Source organism: Oncorhynchus mykiss, chromosome 11, assembly GCF_057628025.1.
Source record: "Oncorhynchus mykiss isolate SJ-2025 chromosome 11, ASM5762802v1, whole genome shotgun sequence".
Classification (NCBI taxonomy): domain Eukaryota; kingdom Metazoa; phylum Chordata; class Actinopteri; order Salmoniformes; family Salmonidae; genus Oncorhynchus; species Oncorhynchus mykiss.
Genome location: NC_143032.1, coordinates 52,710,156 through 52,722,358, shown reverse-complemented (window position 1 = coordinate 52,722,358; position 12,203 = coordinate 52,710,156). Strand labels below are relative to the sequence as shown.

The 12,203-nt window shown below is 39.8% G+C and overlaps 1 protein-coding gene across 4 annotated transcripts; it reads right to left on the bottom strand.

Moving 5' to 3' along the window:
* Window positions 1–308: 308 nt before the first annotated feature.
* Window positions 309–11,369, bottom strand: LOC110535870 (LIM/homeobox protein Lhx2-like). 4 transcript variants are annotated; one of them, XM_036935690.2, is made up of 6 exons: window positions 8,840–11,369; window positions 8,344–8,506; window positions 6,682–6,884; window positions 5,917–6,287; window positions 2,762–2,964; window positions 309–2,257 (listed from the first exon to the last, which is right to left on the bottom strand). In XM_036935690.2, the coding sequence occupies exons 2-6, from the start codon at window positions 8,461–8,463 to the stop codon at window positions 1,976–1,978; spliced, it is 1,179 nt and encodes a 392-aa protein (XP_036791585.1). In that variant the 5' UTR covers window positions 8,464–8,506; window positions 8,840–11,369; the 3' UTR covers window positions 309–1,975. The 4 variants fall into 4 exon arrangements, with proteins under 4 accessions (XP_036791585.1, XP_036791584.1, XP_036791586.1 ...); XM_090189138.1 differs by having other exon boundaries at window positions 1,463–2,289; window positions 8,840–11,367; XM_036935689.2 differs by having other exon boundaries at window positions 8,344–9,437.
* Window positions 11,370–12,203: the final 834 nt, after the last annotated feature.

Here is a 12,203-nt window from a genome sequence, read left to right as displayed (position 1 = left end):
GAGTTCAGATCTGTTTCAACTGTCTGTGGACGAGTAAATTCCCCTAAAAAACATTAGCTCATATAAAAGCCAGTCGGCCCTGGTCTGAATGGTTATGTGAGCAGGCTTCGCATGACCCTCATTTCTGCAATTCCAATAATGGTTCTAGACTGGATCTGCCACACGAGCACAGAATCCCTGGAATGCTGAAAGGAAGGGAATGCATATGTAGAGACAGATTTGATACTATGACAACACATCTACAGTACCACCATCCACTACAGTAGATAGATAACAGACCATCTCAATGTGAGGCTTTAGTCGAGCAATGCAAAATAGGTTAGTGCTTTTAATGGTGTAATACAAAACTCACAGACGTGAAGGAACAAATTTGTAAGGATGACATAAGTTATAATGAATTTTGTATATTTCTTACAGAACTGAAGACTACATCGAAGGGTCAGGATCTGTACAAGAAGGTGCAGGAAAACAGTAAGTCCTCAGTCAATAACCATACATCATTGGAGACCAGTAGCTGGTACAGTAGTAGTAGTAGTAGTAGTAGTAGTAGTAGTAGTGTTTGAGGGATGAAGGTGGAAGGAACCGTATGACCGCGTATTCTCACTCGTAAACTCATCTTTTTTTCCCTATGAGTAAAATATCTGTCTTGTGATACTGTATACAAAAGGGAAAATTAAACGTTTGGAGACAGTTGACTGTTGTTTCATGTAACAGAATTTGGAAGTAAATGGTTGCACAACTTAAACAGAAGCCCACAATTAGAGCTTTATGATAATTATGGTATCTACTGTAAAACAAATATAAATAGCTGGCCTTTTCTCTTGGTTGGACATAACACGCTGCCTACACATATCATGCTACATTGTGTCTGATTAAAGATACACTTGAAAATAGCCTTATATTGGCTTTTAGTGCTTCAACTCCTGTTGGGGGAAACAACATTTTGACCAATTGCAATTCAAAATTCCCAGTTGTGTCGAACAGTGGAAGCTGAGCTGAGGTAAGAGGTCGGGATGCCAGTGTGCACTGTGTCACAGCAGGATTTAGCCAGCAAAATCATCTTCATTGATATCAAGTTCTCATGTAAATGAGGTATAGAATTGATGTTCTTGTAAGATAAATGCAAATCGTAAGATCACAATATTTCAAAACAAAACAAGCTTTCATTGGCTGTTTCATTTCAACCTATTGTATGATATCATACGCCAGATCTGTGTTTGTGCGTGCGTGTAAATATGTAATTTTTGATTTATTCAACAGCAGTTAAGACCACAAACCCACACAGACACACACACACAGACACATGCACCAGACACACGGAACACACACACATTTACTCCTATACCCTTGATCCAAAATACTCTCTGTTGGTTCAAAACATGTGTATCTATCTGATGTTACTGGGAGAAATAGGTCTGGATATGTTGGGGCCAATTGAAGATAAAATGGAGTGTAAGGCACATTGCAGTCTTAGGATATCTTAGCCTGTGTTTAATCTCAGATTTCCCATCATTTTACAATCCTTCTCAATGTTTCCTAACAGTGACTCCTGTACAACAACATAAATATTGTGCTGGAAAAAATGAATTTCCAAAATTAAGCAGTTTTTTTTTTCTTTTCCCCAAGTTTCATTCTGTAAACACTGAAAAATGCAAATCAAGTCTCTTCAGTTCTCAACAAAACAACAACAACAACGACAACAGAATAACAACAACGGTTCCTTCTGCAAGGCTTTGCAGCCTCACTATGCAAATATTCTAAAATGGGCTCAGAGTAAAAGTAAGATCCTTTTTCCTTTACCTTAGTTTTACTAGTCCATTCAATGTCTCTGTCAAGGGTCTGTGTTTAGGTTCCGAGTGGACAGAGTCGGGAGGGGGGGGGGGGGGTTCGGGTCAGGGGAGAGGCTGGTCAGGGTGTTTGCTTAAAGGGTTGGGGGCATCAGAGGAAGCTGAAGGGGGCAGTCTGTGAGGGGGCGTCAGAACAGGCTGGTCAGGGTGGTCTGCGATGGGCTCCTGCACTCGTGAACATCCATGCTGACAGACACAGAGGTTAACACGGAGGTGACGGTGGGCATGGTGGGGTTGGTCAGGTCCGTCAGGGTCGTGGGTGTGCTGGAGGGGCTCATTGAGGCCTCTGAGGCGGGGCCAGAGGGTGTGCCCCCCTGCAGGGTGGAGCCGTCTGAGGTCTTGTCCACGCCCGTGTTCTCCTGTCTCATCAGGTTCCGCCGGAACTTGGCCCGAGCATTCTGGAACCAGACCTGTGTACCACAGCAAGGCAACATCGTTGCGACTGTTAGTGATGGAACCGTGGGGAAAAGACAGAGGGAAGGTTTCAACTGGAATAACAGGCATGAAAAATAGAACGCATCAAAGCAAAATGACTGCTTTGTTTTCTGGGAGCGTTAATTAAAGCGGAGCGATTTTTACAGAATTTTTGTTCAGAAACCTTTTTGTCTCATTTTTTTCTTCCGTCCCCTAGATAATTTGCTGTCGTCTTTGTGGAAATCAAGCACTCTCTGTTGTGCTTCCCCGCTCCCCATAATAAACAGTACAGACTGTTTTTACTACTCCCACTCCTTACAATTCCTATCTGGAAATTTAAATAGAAAAATGTCCCTTTGTTACTCGTTTAATTTCAACATCCCATTATTCAATTGTATTGCCATCATAATACACAAGAACACGTTTTATTTTTCCATTTGTGTGCAGTTTCTCATTTGGTTAAATATGAGGAACAATACAGTATTGGCTGTGTGTCTAACCTGTAGTACACGCTTGGTGAGGCCAGTCTTCTGGGCCAGCTGCTTCAGGTCCTTGGCGTCTGGGTTGTGGTTGATGGCAAAGTAGGACTTCATGGTCCTCAGCTGGTGGTGTTTGAAGGAGGTCCGCATGCGCTTGGTCTTCTGACTGGAGCTGTAGGAGTCCCTGTCCATAGAGTCGCCGTCGTTCTCATTACAGCTGAGTGCTGGAGGACACCACACACACACACACACACACACACACACACACATACACACAAACACACACACAAATTGTAGATGTTGGTTAGTCCACCTGAATATGGTGTTTCATTCACAAACAAGTGGATAAGTTAAACATGACGGTGTTATGTATTTTTCGACATTGTGTATTCAATTGATACCTTAATCAAATCAGCAACATGCCGGCTTATATGCAGCCCAGCAGTGAGTGTAGCTGGCTTTTAACACCATGTTTTAAAATTGGTTTAGTAATGCAATGTTGGGTAGAGAGCGTGGAGAGGAATACAAACATGAAAATCGTAGGTATAATTGAACAGTGATTGTAAATTCAACCACAGCCTTACTATTGAACAGCAATGTCTAATAAGACCCTTACACCACCCAGTACCATAATCCAAATATTATATTATATTTGTAAGATATTTGATGCATTTGTGATATTTGTATATGTCAGTGTTAACATGAACATTGACTTCTAACAATGACACATTTTTAAGGCGTTAGCCAGTGTTAGATTCACGTGCATTAAGCAGAGACTCACTATATGGTGTCATAGGCGGGTTGTGTAAGATATCAACCAATTAAAATATGTGCATGTGAATGACTGTCTGGCTAGTATTGGCTGGAGTGTCTTTACACGTAGAGGTCTTACGCTGTGCAATATGCATTGGCAGTTTGCGAAATAAAAATGCCATGAATTGAGTTGAAATAATAAGCACATAAAACGGGTAAAATGAATACAAAAATAGTCGAATTAATATAGGTTGATACTACTACTACTAGTACTAGGCCCACTACTAATAATAATAATAACCCTAATTGCGTGATGGCTGTTGTCATATTAATTGTCATATGCTATTTTCTGCCCTAGATAATCAAATCGTGGACGCAAAAACATGACACATTTCCATGACAGTATTTTCTTGGCAAATGCTTAAGTGTCGCTATCTATTCATGACAGTTCAGACATATTTAATGCTGCCTGCAATAAATATTAGTCATTCGAATTTCTCAGAATAACACTTCAGATAATAAACCACAAACACCATGCATACATAAAAAGTATTTATCTTTCGCAAATTCTCAAAAGCTATTGACAGGCTGATTGAGTACATTTCTAATAGCAGCTGGAAATAATGTTTAGGTTAGCTTCTACAGACCACAACACATTCAGAAACGTGTTAAATGTTTATTAAAGCACAACGTCGATTTCGTTTGTGAACGATTGTTAGGTTACTTTAGCCTACTATAGCCTACTTTAAATAGGTTGTTTATTAATCAAATGCAGTAGGGTTGATCTGTACAGCAGTCAGTGGCCCAATCCGTAAACAGTAGAGGGCAGTAGCGGACCAACCCCCTCCCCTTCTAGCTTAGATGTTGTGAGACGTCCTACTTGGGTTTACTGGATGAAAAAGTATGGTGACTCAATCAGATGATGAACCATGTGGAAAATCTTCATATGACCAAGTGAATGATGACACACGGGCTAGTGATGCGTAGGCCTAAATAGAAAAGTGATTTTATATACGCCTATTTGAATAGCCCGTAGGACAATATCCTGAAGGTAGATCGATTCACCTTGCCCTTTGTCAACGTTTTATTCTACGATTGACTTATTTGATGAAAGCTGGATGGAATGCACCTGAAAACAGTTTAATAACACAATAACTGACGGCAATGTTTCATTCCCAAAACACAAATGTCGATACAAGAAGACAATTATGCTTGTTGAAGGGGCCTTTCTTGGCGATATAAATGATTTTGCTGTTGCAACAACTGCTCATTGGCCACAATCACTACTGGATAACTCGTCAAGCCTCATTGATCTGTTGTAGTGCACACCCATCCGGGCCACGTCCCAGACCAACCGGTCCCCGAGTGCGCATCGGAGCGAGAAGGGGAACTTTAGACGTATATAGAGCCTGACAAGTGGAAAATGGCTAAGGCGAAAGCCGGAACTTCAAAAACATTTTTTAGAGGACAGGAGGAAAAATGCTATGGATAAAACTGCCCTGCCACACACTGTTGCATTGCAATTGAATTGTGGAGAGGGGGATTTCGGATGAATAATCGGCAGCAATTTGGTAAATCACCATGTTATAATTTCGTCTGAGAAATGGTGTCAAATGTTTTGAATATTAGGCCTAAATTAACTCAGATGTGTCCAACGACAGTGTAGCCTACAATGATGGTCACATTTGGTATTTACTTTCTCCAGAGCACAAATAAGATATGCAAAATTACAACCTTTTAGGCTACGATACTTTTCTGACATTAACAAAACCCGAACGTCCATGGAGGTAAAGCACATGATTGATTAAAAAACAACTTTGTATAGTACTTTGTATAGCAAAATCAAATAATTGGCTACGTGTCTTCTGCTATAGGCCCCATGTGCCTTTTAGGCCTAAGAAATAATAGCCTATACCTTAAATCAATTAACAGAAAGAAGTCATTGAAATATTGGTTTGAAATAATTGGTTGCAAAAACAAAAATATCATAACATCAATTGATTATGATAGCCTATTTAAATCGTTAGAGATTAACTGATGCAATGAAAAGGGCGAAATGTTTTGCACCTCTCTATTTGAATGAGAACGAACTGTTTCGATTGAGATAACAAACACATTAGCCTAAAATCATGCAACATCTATATAAAATTGTCGTTGCATCGAATGTAGATTATATATTATTGAGAACAACTAAATGACTATTTTTAAATGATTACCATGCTTAAAATCATTTTCACTTTTAAGTCCCACCCTTTAATGATTGTTGGCCTGCGTTGGACTTGGCAATAATTATAATTTGCAGAGTGATGCAATTTTGTTATAAGCATGAAAAGTTTTTGATTAGGGGGAGTGGCCACTGAGTCAATATGTCGTTGTTCTGAAAAGGCCTATATTAACTGGAAATGTTATCACTGTAGTCTTACCGGCATTGTAGGCTGCTAAATCTGCTCCTGGCCCGGGACTTTTCCTTTTCCTGGGCCGCCCTTTCTGCACAGTCCCCACGCCGTTGAAGTAGGATAGTCCCAAAGCGTTGGCAGGTCCCAGTCCTTTGTGAGAGGCTACATCCGCATGATTGAAATGTGTCTGATATTCCCCCTGTATGAGATTTTCAAAGTGCAGCCGACAGTAGACCAGACTGTCTTTCATGCCAAAGTGGTCCCCAGTCGTTAGCATCTTGTTGCAGGATGTGCAGGTGAAACAGTTCAAGTGGTACACCAAGTCCCTCGCCCGCATCACCATCTCTGAGGCCGAGATCCCGAGGTGGCACCGGGCACATCTCTGGACCGAAAACCTTCTGCAGAGAAAACAGAACCTAGTCAGTGGATGGACACATTTGGATTAGATGTGAATTAGGCTTAACCACGTCAATTAGTAGCACATACAGTACATTGGCAGCTATGTAACCCTACTCCATGTCCCGCTTTGAAACAGAACAGTACTTTGAAACTCTCACACAGGCCATATGTAATGCGTTTTGCGCAAGGGCACTTTTAATGTTGTGTCGAAGCTCTGTAGTATGGCCACGCTATAGACTATATTAAAGCCTATTATATGGTTTATATTATATGTCCAAATTAAATATCATGTGTCCAGGGGTGACTGTTTTTAGGGCAAATCTGCTTTCAAACGTTTGTTATTCTTCATAATCACCAAACCCTTTTACATTTTGGCGGAGTTTATGGAGTTACCTGTAATAATCTTCCTTGCAGTAGATGCTTCCGTCTTTACTGAAGCAGGTGAGCTCGGACTCCAGGTTGAGTTTACACTCGCAGCACTTGAGACAGCGCATGTGCCATTGTTTGTCTACTGCGAGCAGGTAGTAGCGGTCAGCAATCTTCCCACCGCAGCCCGCGCACAGAGCCACCCTGTCACTGTTCATGCACTGCATGTTCTAGAAGACAACGAAACGAACACAAACTTAAAACACAGACCAACCACAAATCAAACACCCATATCGAAATAATATATAATTTCCCGCCCGAAGATATGCTCCTTTTTATCAGACCTTCTTTTAAATATGATGTTTTGCATGAACATATTGTAATATCTGACTGAGGGCATTGCAACGCATAATACAGGGGTTATTTGGTTAGTGTAGAAATGAAGGAAAAAAAATGTCACATCAATTAAAATATGCCAGTTTACAGGCCTATAGCTAGGCTAACTGTATCCTATTCTAGACCAAAGCGCTACCTTGTCATAAACATTTTGGGCATTTAAAAGAGAAACATGAATCCATAAACAACAACAAAGAACATGTTCTGTAGCCTGTAGTCCTCGAAAGAACGGCTTACTCGCATCAAGATTTACGATTTCAGAAATCCTAATCAAATCAAAACACACTTACAAACACACACACTTCATTATCTTTAGGCCTATTCTCTAAAAATGGTTTTACTCTTTTAAAAAGTTTCATGAAAATTATCATTTCTTAAACACTTTTGGGACAATTATTATTATTGGGGGGGATTTAGCCAAATTTGATTTGGCTAATACCACATAACAAAACAAGGAAATTCACCACAATACGAATACATTATCACATATAGCCAAACAGATCAAAGATCAAACCACTTCTACCCGCCCGTTAGGCCTAGGCAAAAAATATAGGCAACAAAGTGAATGCCAATGTTATAGGAAGAAGACCCCCCCCCCCCCCCCCTCACATTTGTTGCTATTCTAACGAATTAATTTGTAATTTAACTCAAGTTACATTTTATCAAACAAGATTTGAACACATGCACGTTTTAGACTAAAGGTAAAAATATATCTCTATGAATTGTACCCTTATTAGTAAGGGCAGAAACAGTAGCATATAGGCCTCATACTAATTTGCACAACGAATTGATGAATGTGTAATGTTGTACAATTTAAAAAGTAGAAAATTATGAAACATTCATTTGATTATGATGACGTTTAAATCCACAACATATCTCTAACACCAGAACAATGTCATGCTTAAAAACACTTGAGCGTGCATAGTAAAAACATCCCTGATATTTGCTATTAACAGATTAGCATATGCCTATGAATTCATTAGCCTATTATTATTAGATTACGCTAAATTGTATTGTGATAGAGATTCAAAACAATTCCACACTCATATATACATTGTTTAAGACCTATTCAAAATAATAACAATACACTCAAAAAGTAAGTTATTTCGTAGTCCAACAAGTTCTAATAGCCTATCTCAAGTATTTTTTAATATCCCAAGTATGATTTTATAGTGCACTGCTCCTGCATTTTCGGCATCAACGTTTCGCTGCTCATTATGATATATGTACACAACTGCTCGCTGTACTCTCGATTGCAATCGCCCCTCAGCGTGTGGTTGTTCAGTTGCCTACCGTTTCAGATTCTCCCATGTCTATGGCCGAACTGATAGCTGCGGATTCGCTCTTTCCTCTCCGCTCCATTTCTTCCACAACACCGTGCATGTCACCTCCAGGGAGTCCGTGGAAAAGCATCGTTGCCGCAGAGGGGATGATATTATACGTGTTTTCCTCAGATCTGCAACCAAAGATTTCCATAAGACGCAAACCTAGCCCGTGCATTGGCAGTCAGATTATTTCCCTTCTTGGTGTGACATGTAAGAATTCCGGGTCAGAAAAAAATGTGAGGCAAAAATGGACACGTGTTCTCCACACTATCATCTGCCAATGGAAATCATCATCCGAATCTCTGCATCTCTCTCTCATAGGCTATAATTCAGTAATTAAAGTGACGGAATCCGTCGTTTTACTAATGCTAATTAATTATATGCAGCATACCAATATATTATTCCATTATCATGAGACAAGAAATGCCATTTGCTAAATAATTCCTAAGGAATTAAAAACATACCAACTATCGAAGCCCCGTTGCATGGGTCTGCTACTGGTCCCTCCTATTTCTTCAGGGGAATTTGGATTAAAACATTTTGCAGGGCATTAGTAAACGAATGAATTAGTCCTTCGCCGACCAATACTAACTCGATCAATGGACACTGTCGCTACTTTTATTGGAATCCTCTACTCCTGCATCACTGTAACACTAAAATGATTTCCACACGAATCGAAGGAATAGAAAAAAATCAAGAACACAACAGCGTCTGAGATTGTAGGCGCGTGCATCTCCATGTAGCTGCGTCCTCTTCAGTTTGTCACATAACTAAAATACACTGTCCAAGTTGGTGTTAAAACAGAATTGATGTTATGAAAATCTACATGTAGCCTATGCTTTTTAACAAAACAAAAGCTATAACTCGTTAGCAATTTGAATTTTTGTTGCTTTTGGATCCTGTTGGAGGTCTGAGAGAAGCTGTTTTCCTTTAGTAATTTTTTTCTCTTTGCCAAGAAAGATGCATGTGAGTAATCGAGAAGGAGGAGTCGACTAAGACTATACATTAAGACTCAAGCAGGCAGCCCCTATCACTGTTCCGCGGTCTCTGGCCTTGAGATACACTCCGCGCCTTTTCTACAGGGACCCTTACGTCACGTTCCACGATTTATGTTCATTGGTTCTTCAACATCGTCGAATTCCTATTTTACTGCTGTGGAAGAAGTATGCAGAGTATTCTTTCGTTGGTTGCCCATGTCATGCTGTTTGGACGCATCCTTTCTGTGACTGCTTTTGATTAGATGTCTGGATACCTTTAGTTTAGAGCTTATCTAGTCTAGTCTAAAACAACATGGAAAGAAGAAGAAGAAGAAGAACGGGAATATTGATTTGACAGTGTTGCAAAGACTTGAGTGTGGTTAAAGGTGATTTGTTGAACCGTTGTCACATGACGTTTATGTATATCTCTCTCTCAATTCAATTAAATTTGCTCTCTCAATTCAATTCTCTCTCTCTCAATTCTCTCTCTCTCTCTGACCCACCCTGACCCATTTATTATATCTTTATATCGTAATATTTCATAACATTTAACAAATTACAGCTTACATGATCTCCTGCATTACTTTCTCTATTGTGCCATCTGTTTAGAGCATGTCACACTGGCGTCTGAGACACCATGATTTTATTCCATCATAGGGACTCAATGCATTATGCGTCATGGGAACCGCAGGAAGCACCAGACAACTGGTTACAAATACGCTGACAATAAGTCATTAATACCTATTCAGACTCTCCCGTTTCAGCTCCTGGCCGACATTTGAGACAGAAACACGCAAGTCAGCAGGAAGGTTACATGTTGTTAGTTGGGTTCATTCAAATATAGGCCTGCCAAGCACACCAAAATGAAAGACACATGGTTGCGATAAAGTGCACAGTTTGTATATTGTAGTGTAAGAAGACGTTCACTGAGCAATGAAATAAATAATAGTCCTTTGAAATGAAGGTTCCATCACGGTGATGTTGTATAGATTTCAATGTTGTGTTCGATTTGTTTAATCTATATCCTCCCTCCTCTCCCCTGTAACTATTCCCCAGGTCGTTGTTTTAAATGAGAATGGGTTCTCAGTAAACCTACTGGTAAAATAAGGGTTCAATAAAAAATAGTATCAGGTTACAAATACCAGCAACATAGGCCTTTAATAAGGGCAAATTGATATCACAAATTAAGGCCCGTATTGAATCGGTTTAATCCATACAAAATAAATCAAATCAACAACAAGTTCTCACAATAGGCCTCCAACTCAGAGGCATTTTTCTTCAGTCATTTAAAAACAACAATTTGCCCGTGTCAACCGCAAGCATTACAAAATGTGTGACATTAAGTGAACAAAATCCACCTCGTGCAGCGCGAGTCATTTAGGTTAAATGAAGAATCTCCCAAATTGAAGATGTGTCTGTTCTAAAGACACACACTTCAATATGAATGATTTCAATGGTACTCCCATTTAGACTCAAGACTTCCCTTCTCATTTCCTCCAGTTGCAAACCAGTGTTGCGTGGTGGGTGACGCTGCTGTCCCTGGCCGTAGTCTAATCCTCTACTCCGGATCCGCTCTTCTAATTAGCTATGTGATCTTAATTGGGAGGGGAGTTCGGACTTCGTCATCAGAGGAGGACTTGCCTTGTTCAGGAAAATAATGGGCGACAGAAAATCCCTGAGATGTGTGTGAGAAAATGACATCACAGCCATAGAATTGTGTTTCTTAAAACAAGGACACTGTCAAGACCTAGGCACACTGCTCCCCTTTGAAACCATCACGTTATAGAATAGCCTATTCTTCATCGATGGCAAAGGAAACGACAAGAAATGAAATAGCAGGGCACTAACTTTTGCCCTTGTTTGTTCGATTTCTGTCTCAGATTTAAACAATGGAAAATCCCCACCTATAATAGCTTGTATGAAGAGAGTCCAGAATCCACTTAGCAGAAACTTTTATCTTTCTAGCACTCCCGACTTTTATGGAAAACAGCAGTCTTTATATATTTTTCCACGCTTTATCTTTCAACTTTAACAGCTACTATATAGCCGTCAAAACAGCAATGATGACATAGGCCTAATAATCATGATTATGATGTCATTAATCATAATATTATAGTAATACAAATATTGTTACCCGTAGGCTAATTAATGATGATAAAATGATCACTACACTATATCACAATTAGCCTACACGTTTGCCTCATTTTTATTTACCTTTCTCCCCATATCTCCAGTCAGTTGTAGTTGCATATAGAAAGAAACGCTTGTGGTGGCGGGGGTCTTAAAAGTAGCATAGCCCAAAATAGCCCATAATAACCCATAGCCCATAATACCTGTTCCTTCCAAGCACAGATAGCCTGCGTTGATTTTAACGTTTTATAGCACAAATATGAAGAGGCATGTTGAGCTCATAAATCCTTATGCAAATCAACCCCTGTGTAATACCCTTAATTGAATACATGCATATTTATCATCTGCGTTCCCTGTCTGGTATAATGCTGCTGTCTTATACGTTACACATTGTCGCACCGGGCATGTCTGCGGGCGTGTATGAAATGTGATATTGCGATTATGTTTATTTTCAAGCTCAAATCGTCTCAATAATAAGTCTTATTTTTATTAAATGGGACTTGACTTTGCCAGGTCTGCCAAATGTTCTCTCTCGTGCTCAAAAACCAACTTACAATCTTGCCGATTTCTTATGAACATTTGGGACGTTATCTTGCTCTGTTGTTTCTCCAGCAGACATACTGATGTTAACCTTCCTCCTCATGCGTCTGTGCTGTTGAAGTCAAAGTCAATAAGGTTGTTTCAGTCGTTGACTATGGAACCAATACACCAGAGCATATAG